The sequence below is a fragment of the Rhinolophus ferrumequinum genome, chromosome 9 (genome assembly GCF_004115265.2).
Source record: "Rhinolophus ferrumequinum isolate MPI-CBG mRhiFer1 chromosome 9, mRhiFer1_v1.p, whole genome shotgun sequence".
Classification (NCBI taxonomy): Eukaryota; Metazoa; Chordata; class Mammalia; order Chiroptera; family Rhinolophidae; genus Rhinolophus; species Rhinolophus ferrumequinum.
In genome coordinates this window covers 26,502,520-26,510,337 of record NC_046292.1, presented here as the reverse complement: position 1 = coordinate 26,510,337, position 7,818 = coordinate 26,502,520, and the positions used below count along the sequence as shown (strand labels likewise).

Below are 7,818 nucleotides of genomic sequence, written 5' to 3'. Positions count from 1 at the left end.
CAGCATGTGCTAGAATGCTCTACAAAGAGAGCCTCCTAAAGGTAACCAATGTGTTGGGAAAGCGAGGGGCAGACAAAATTCTGAGGTTTTTCTCCTCCCTCTGCATTATTATTATTATTATTATTTTATTATTTTATCCTTGGGATGATAACTACCTCTCCCCTCGTCCATCGAGTCCTGCCAGCATCCTTCCCTCAAAGTTCTTGTGGGAATGGGCCTGTGGCCTCTCCCCACACATGACCCTTTCCACCATCAGCCACACAGTTCTCCCCTTCCAGGTGGACTCTGGGAAGACACTGCTCTCCCCTCCTTCTGATCTCTTCTGAGAGCCCTCTTTACCTGCCAGATTTCTGATCTACACAAATAAGGCAAGTCCCAGTGGGATGTTGGGATGGGGTCCTTTGATCTGCCCCTAGCTGCCAGTTGGCTTTATTTTCTCCCAGTTACAGTCTGGACATTAGCTGTGTTTTCTTTCTTTCTTTCTTTCTTTTTTTTTTTTTTGTGCCTGTGGCCCTGTGTATCTCCAATGGCAGCAACATCAGAGGGAATTCCCAGAGCTGACAAATGATTGGAGGGGAGGAGGGGCAGCCACCAGCTTCCGGGGGCTGCACCTGCAGCCTCCCTGACTCATGCACACAGGCTAGCTGCCCTCGGTACCTGCAGGTAGCTGTACAGGTAGGTCTACAGATGGGCAGGGGGTGGGGCACAGAGCCATGGAGAGGGGCACACACTCAAGGAGATGGGTAAGTAGCCAGAACTAATACAGACTAGGAGGTAACCATCCAGGCTTTGCCTGGCTTTCTGATTTTGTTGGGTGTCTGGCCCCTTCACACTCCTGAACTGTCCCTGCAGCCTCATCTACCCAAAACAGGGAGGAGGAAGAGGGCCTTGTGTGGGAGGCCTGGGCCCTTTCACAAGGACCCAGGGACCCGGGTAGAACCTCTGGGCCCTTCCCTTAGCCTGTTCATCGTTAGAGATGGAATCCCCTTGGAGAGGTGCCGACTGGATGAGAGCTGCTTCTTGAGTGTAGTGTTGGAGGGAAGAGTGGAGGGGCTGAGGCTCCTGGTGGTAAGGAGGGGTGAGGGTGGAGAGAGAAGTGGCCCCTATTGCCAACGGGTCCTATCCTGCTTCACCTCAGCACTCTGGATCCTGAGCACCGCCCCATTTTTGCATTAAAGACCACCGCCAGAAGGGGCCCAGCCCTGAGGGGGTCTTAGCTCCAGCTGTCACCTGAGAGACAGATCCAAGACTAGAGCCATGAGGACGGGAACATGCCCTGTTAGCCCTGAGAGCGCTGGGGACTGGGTTGTGCTCAGCCTCCCGGGGTGGGTGGGAAGACGGGAAATAATGTACGCCTCATCTTCAGCAGTTTGCTGCCTTACATGGGAAAACCTGAATGGGCTTAGCAGACCTGTACCGGTCTGACCCTTCAGTCCTGTGGGAGGCAGAGCCAGGATACCAGGGTCTAAGAGCTACCTCCTGCCCTTGGCTCAGCTCTGATTTAGGAACAGGGTGGGGTCTGAACCCTGAAGAACCTGGATGAGGTGAGCCCTGATTTCTGACCCTCGCTGTGAGCCAGGTTTCCCTGCCCTGGGTTCTGAGGCCGCCCATCAACCCCTGGCACCTGATGTTGGAGGCAAATGAGGCAAGATCAGTGGCACCGGATGTCTATTTCCTGTGACTGAACTTGTCCAGCTCTGCCTCCCTGGGATGCTGCTGTTGCCATGCCAACAACATTCACTCTCAGAGGGGCTGTTAGGCTGCAGACCCCATTGTGCCTGCCTAATGTCACTGACAGTATGACTTCCGGGAAGCAAAAACTCTACCCCTGGAGCCCCTTTTTCCCTACAGATGGACCCCTACTTCCCAGCCTCAGTTTACTCATCTATACAATGTAATAATGGGACTCTCTGTTTGCAGCCCCCACCTGGGCTGCCCAGGACTGGCCCACCACTTTCTCTGGCTCCTGAAGCACCTTGACGGAAGATGTCTGTGGCAAATTGTAGCCATAGGCCTGCTCTGCTCAGAGGTAGCTGTCCTCAGCCCAGGGACCCCAGGCTTTCCTAGACTCTGTTACTAACCCTAACCCATGACTATTGCTAGACCCTGGGACTGCCCCTTCGCCTTGGTTGATCTCCAGACCTTTTCCTCTTAACCACTGCATGACCTTTCCTTGACCTATGACCCTCGAGCTGGTTATTCCCTGCAGTGGTCCCCGCTCTCCTTTTCCTTTTACCAGTCCTCCTGCTGATCTTACTGATAGCCCAGAACCTGCTCAGAAGTCAGGTGACCCCTGCACCTGTCCAGGTAAGCAGCATATGAAGGAGGAGAAAGCCTCCCGGGTCCCTTCACCCATGGGAATGAGGCCACAGTGTTCAAACCCTTCCACAGATATGCCACAGCTTCCACTGCTTCGGAGAGATGTGCTACCAGGAGGCAAAGTTCTCCAACCAAATGGCAGAGTGTAAACCTGGGGAGCACCACTGTGAGGTGAGGGGTGGGGCTGCTGCAGGGCCCTGGGTGGGAGGCTATCACAGGGGTTGGGAGTGGTGCCATTGGAAGGGGGGCTGATTCACGTACATACAGGAAGGTGCTGGGAGAGAGACACTGAAGTGGGAGGGAGAGGAGTCAGTGTTTGAGATGCTGGGAGAAGTTGAGATACAGCCCCCACCCCATCCTCCTGGACTCTTCGCCACTCTCTTTATCCAGTTGATTCAACTTAACGCTTCCCACCACATGGCCCGGTGCAGCCACAGTTGTGAGGGGGGAAATGAAACCGATCCCAGCCCTTGTCTGCTGGCCAACGACTCGGCCCCCGGCCCAGGACCCTGCTCTCTGCAGTGCTGCAGTGGCCGACCACTCTGCCTGGTGCTCAGTGAGGTGGCCTCGGGTGAGAAAGTCCCACCAGCCTGCAGCTCCTAGCCCCTCCTCCGTCGCCTTCCAATTCCAAGCCCCTACTCTGACTCCTGCTGCCACTACCCCTAAGTTCTGAGCCCCACCCCGCCTTCCCAGCCCATAGCTTTGTCCATCCACTAACTCCCAACTCTGAACTGCACCTTTTGACAGGTCCTCAAATCTGAGCTCAGCTTTCACCAATTCCCCAACCTCTGTCAACACCCTAACCTCTACACCTTGTCAGGCTGACCCTTATCTTTGAGGTCTGTTCTCCTCATTGACTCCCCAAGTCTGAGCTTTCTACCTTCAGTGCCCCAACCGCTTCCAGATTCCCCTTCTCAACTCTTACCTTCCCCAGCCCATCTTCGCCGGTACGCCCCTCCCCCCAAGCTCCAAGGCAGGCGGAACAATCTCCTGTGCTTGTCTAGGGTGGCAGCAGAGAGGGAAATTTCAAGTTGTGACTGTCACACATGCACAAGATGCCCTCCCTTGCGGTGGGGGCTGGGACTTTGCAGAGGAAATGTCCCCCAGCAGAGGTGTCACAGCCCTTCCCCAGGCAACCTTGCTCTGCCCCCAGGTCTAGGCCACCTGACCATCCCAGAGGTCAAGCTGGTTCCCGCTCCACCAGCCCTTAAGAGAAATGTGAGTGTCTGCTTCACACGTGCCTGCTCTGGGAGGTGGAGGGATGGGCAGCATGTCATGGCTGGGGCTGGTGGGATAGGCAGACGGGGCTCCAGCTGTGCCTCGGTTCGGCTTTCACTTCCTATTCGGTCTGAACACAGCTCGCCACCTGTCAACCTTCCCTCCACTTTCTGTTCCAGGAGAAAAGCTGTGCCTCGTTCTCCTGCCAAGGCAGTGACTGCTTCAAAGGGCAGAAAGCTGTGACCACGTGCCCTGAGGGCTTGGACTTCTGTGAGGTGGGTCCGTGGAGTGCTCCAAGGATTGGGATGCTGGCCTTCCTCAGAACTGCCTGGATAGAGAGTAGGTCAGCAGCTGAATCTGGCTCGAGCTAGACCTTTTGGGAGCCAGGCTGCCTGGGGTCTAGCGTGAGTGACCCTCTCAGCTCTGCCTTAGGCCTAATCCAGGGCAGCAGCTGGAATTTTCCAAAGTCTTCCTGACATGCCCCCTTGCTTCTGTTCACCCTGTGTGTTCTCTGGAAACTGGCTGGCTGACCTTGTGGGAAGGAAGGTAGGGGTCCAGAGAAGTTCAGCTCAGCCATGGCCCACCTAACACTCTGCTTCCGTGAGTGGAGAAAAGGGGCAATGGGAGGATGACTGGTCCTCTCTCTTCCTGCAGCTGAAACGGTCCAGATCAGGTTACACTGCGGGTTGCAGCCAGGCCTGTGTGGCAGAGATCCACAGGTGTTCTGAGGCTGTGGCTCAGGCCTGCTCCCAGGAGTGCTGCCTAGCCTCGGCCTCAGGCAGCTGCCTCCGGCTGGATGGGAACCTCCACTTCAGCCAGGCAGCCCCAGGGGCCACCAAGAGCCCCCTGCACTGGTCGCTGTCTGGGACCATGCTGCTGCTGCTCCTCCTGCTCCCCTAGCTGAGCCCGGCTGAATCATGGAGCGCCAGCAGGAAGAACCTGCAGGCCTTGCAGGCTCCCAGGCCCACCCCCAGCTCTGATTCTTGTAGCTGTATCTTTAGGGAAAGGGATTTATCAAGCCCACATCTCTGGGTTCGAGGCTCCTGCCTTCTACCTCCCAGGGCCGAGGCCTGACCATGGTGTCCTCTAAGGGGTCAAGGACTTAGCCCCAACCCCAAAGAGGGGCTGGCGTTTATCTGGAAAAACCACCATTGTTTTTTTCCGCCTGACCCCCATCGAGGGGGAGGGCCCAAAAGTCCTGCAGAGGACAGATTATAAAATGGGCCCAGCCCCATTCATTTTTCCCAGACCCTCCTCCCCAGCCTTTGATGGTAAGAGTGGGCTAGAATTGGGGTTCCCTTGCTTTCCTGCAGTGACACCCAACCCCTTTATCTCTAAAGGTCTGTATCAATCCCCTTTCCCTTCATCCCCGACATGACTTTGAAACCAAATTCAAATAAACGAGCTCCATTTGTGCTGTGAATATTTCTGGGAAAAGGAGAAGATTGGGAAGAAGGTGATATGTGTGGTTTACATATAAAAAGAGGTTTACATATAAAAAGTTGGACTGGCAACTCCCAGATTAGGGACAGAAGAGGGGGCACTGGTTAGAAGTCACAGTGGTCACTTGTCTGGCACTGACCCTTCGGTTTGTGTCCAAGCTTGAGAGCAGGTGTATTCATTAAGATAATTCATTCATTAATTCACTAATTTAATAAACACATTCTGAGGACCAACTGTGCTGGGTGGCGAGGAAAACACATAGCCCTGTCCTCAGAGAGGTTACAGCTTAGTGACATGGCCCATAGGCTGAGAGACCAGTCCTGGACTCCCGGATCTGAGCTCGCCCTTTTTTGTCCACCTGGAGTAACCTCCTCATCTTAGATGAGGAAATTGAGGCCCCAAAGGAGAAAAGCCATGCCCAAATGCACGTGACCAGATGAATCAGGGGACGGGGCTTGGGAACAACATAGGGCACTGTTTCTGGAGGGGGAGGAGCAAGGTCCAGCCTAGGAACACCCTTTACAAAGCACGTTCACATCCGTTATCCTCATACAGCTTCATGAGGCAGACAGAACTGGGTGCTCTCCGTCATATGTCATACACATCATCCACACCTTGTGAAGCGAAGGGAGGAAATATGGCAGTGTGTGGCAGTGTCCATGGCACAGAAGTGGGAGTCAGACTTTTTCAGCAGAGGCACAATTTTGCCACTTGCTAGCTGCAGGGCCTTGGTCAAATTGGGTAACCTCCTTGAGCCTCAGTTTCTTCAGCTGGAAACTGGGGATAATGGTTCTTCAGAGTAGTATTCTCCCCTTTAAGCGAGGACAGGGTAGTTATTTGGGAAGAGTTCCATTGGAGGCCAGAGTTGGACCCCCTGGATGAGAGTTGAGAATGGAATTGAAAAAAATAAAAATGCGTAATTTTTTCTCTTAAGGCAGACATGACCATATTCCTTCTGGGCCCTGGGCCAGGAAATCTGGCCCCAAGACTTAGAGGGTCAGGGGTGGAGGTTAGGGCATTCTTTAGGAGAAACCTTTCCGGGTGCCCGGCACACCCCAGAACCTAAGGAGTTAATGGGGGCGGGGAGACCCTCTTGATTTGAGCGGGCATGCTGGGACTTGCAGGCTAGGTGACCATCGTGCGCAGGGGCTGCTGGGAAATGTAGTCACTGGAGCGCCCCGGCCCGGTGTCCAGCGCACCCAAAAGTGACAGCTCAGGAGGTAGGCGGCAATGACGGGGCTGGGAGCAGGGAAGCCAGCACAGGGCTGGGCAGGAGGGAGCGGGCAAGCTGAGGGCTGGGACCCCTGTCCTGCGGCTGCCAGAACCAGACACCCACCATGGCCTGCAGCTGATGCAATGAGGCCTGCCGGGCATGGGTGAGGGCCAACAAGCAATGGGACACTCTTCCTGTCTCCAAGGAAAGCAGAACGGGACTTGTCCAGGATGAGACCTTCCCTGAGAGTATCAGGGTGCTTCCCCCAAGCCCATGCAGACACACCACTGACACCTCCCACAGAGAGGTGCCAGCAGGACTAACACTGCTCCCCAAAAGGGAGGCAGAGCCCCACCCCCAGAGCCCTGGGAGTGGGCCCCCTTCTCCATTAATGGCACCAGGCACCCCCCTTCCCACACATAGACTGGACCCTACTCAGGAACAATTGGACGCCCTCCCAGACAAAGGGCCGTACAACAAAGAGGCGATCTAGGGGCAAAGAGTCAATCCCTCTCCCTGGAAACTTTCCAAGGCCCATCCTAGGGAGGAGGACGGTCAGGCCTCTACTTTCTCCCTGCACAAAGGCCCCTCTTCCCTGCCCCCCAGCCCTTTAAGGCAGTTCCATCACCTCCTGAGTAACTTGTTGACCAAAGGGGGCTCCCATCTGCACCCTGCAGGTGTGTCTGCTCAGCAGGAGCCAGCATGGACCAGTCTGTGGCTATCCAGGAGACCCTGGCTGAGGGGGAATACTGCATCATCATATCTTTCCCGTGCTGAGCTTTCCAGTCCCAGGGCCTGCACTGGGGAAAGTAGAACGGAAGGTGTCTATGTGTCTGCTCTCCTCCCTCTCTGTGCCATCAGGGGAGAAGGAAACCAGTATTTACTAAGCACTTAGTACTGAACTCTGCTAGGTGCTTTAAATACTCAGTTATCCTCCCAACTCTCTGTGAAGTTCGGGTTTATGATCCCCATTTCACAGATGAAGAAGGCTCAGAGACGTAAAGCTACTTGCCCAAGGTCACACAGTGAATCTGTGTGGGCAAGGGAAGAGTAGAGAAGGTGGGAAGAGCTGGGTTGGTGGGGAGAGGGAAGGTGGGGAGAGCCCTGGCCACTCGTTTTGTTCAGTTTCCCTTGACCCTGAGCAGCAGGCGGTCCAAGGTGTGCTGTGCGAGGGAGACAGCAGACAGAGCCGCCTTCTGGGGCTCATCCGCTACCGCCTGGAACATGGAGGCCAGGAACATGCGTAAGTGTGGGGTTCGGTCCTTGCCTGTCTGGGCCATGGGGTTATTCTTCACTGTACCCTCCAGCTAGACTTCAACCATCCCTCTGGGACAGAATCTGAGTCTTCTAGAGTAATTGTAATAATGATTGTTAATATTTTTTGAATACTACATTCTTCTTTTAACCTTTGTTTTCAATATAATTTATTTAATTGTAAATTTACGGTGAACACTATATTCTAAGCCCTTCATATACATTAGCTCATATAATCCTTAACATTTGATGAGAAGGCTTCCGGAGAAGAGGCCATTTAACATTCTGGCCCAGATCTTGAGCCTCGTGGCCTGACTGCCTGGATTCATATCTAGGCTTCGTTATTTCTAAGCCACACAGTCTTGAGGAAG

The 7,818-nt window shown here is 54.4% G+C and overlaps 2 protein-coding genes across 3 annotated transcripts in view; both read left to right on the top strand.

Annotated features, from left to right (window-relative positions):
* Nucleotides 1–598: 598 nt before the first annotated feature.
* Nucleotides 599–4,933, top strand: LOC117027557 (uncharacterized). Its single transcript, XM_033115453.1, has 8 exons — nt 599–675; nt 1,921–2,029; nt 2,240–2,307; nt 2,392–2,490; nt 2,710–2,890; nt 3,473–3,537; nt 3,717–3,812; nt 4,192–4,933. Exons 2-8 carry the CDS (start codon nt 1,987–1,989, stop codon nt 4,435–4,437), a joined length of 798 nt encoding a protein of 265 aa, XP_032971344.1. The 5' UTR covers nt 599–675; nt 1,921–1,986; the 3' UTR covers nt 4,438–4,933.
* Nucleotides 4,934–6,142: 1,209 nt separating this feature from the next.
* The window catches only part of INPP5B (inositol polyphosphate-5-phosphatase B), a 46,214-nt gene continuing 44,538 nt past the window's right edge, over nt 6,143–7,818 (top strand). The window contains exons 1-3 of one of the 2 annotated variants that reach the window (XM_033114610.1): nt 6,143–6,200; nt 6,871–6,952; nt 7,342–7,436. In XM_033114610.1, coding sequence (XP_032970501.1) covers nt 6,896–6,952; nt 7,342–7,436 — 152 coding nt within the window. In that variant the 5' untranslated portion in view covers nt 6,143–6,200; nt 6,871–6,895. Of the gene's footprint in view, nt 6,201–6,870; nt 6,953–7,338; nt 7,437–7,818 lie in introns of both variants that reach the window. The other variant, XM_033114611.1, reaches the window with a different exon arrangement.

Bases quoted from the DNA above. Each gene is read 5' to 3' on its own strand.
- LOC117027557 (XM_033115453.1), top strand. From the start codon at position 1,987: ATGTCTGTGGCAAATTGTAGCCATAGGCCTGCTCTGCTCAGAG. The intron at 2,308-2,391 runs GTAAGCAGCATA...ACCCTTCCACAG, and splicing joins TGACCCCTGCACCTGTCCAG to ATATGCCACAGCTTCCACTG. The intron at 2,491-2,709 runs GTGAGGGGTGGG...CTCTTTATCCAG, and splicing joins CTGGGGAGCACCACTGTGAG to TTGATTCAACTTAACGCTTC.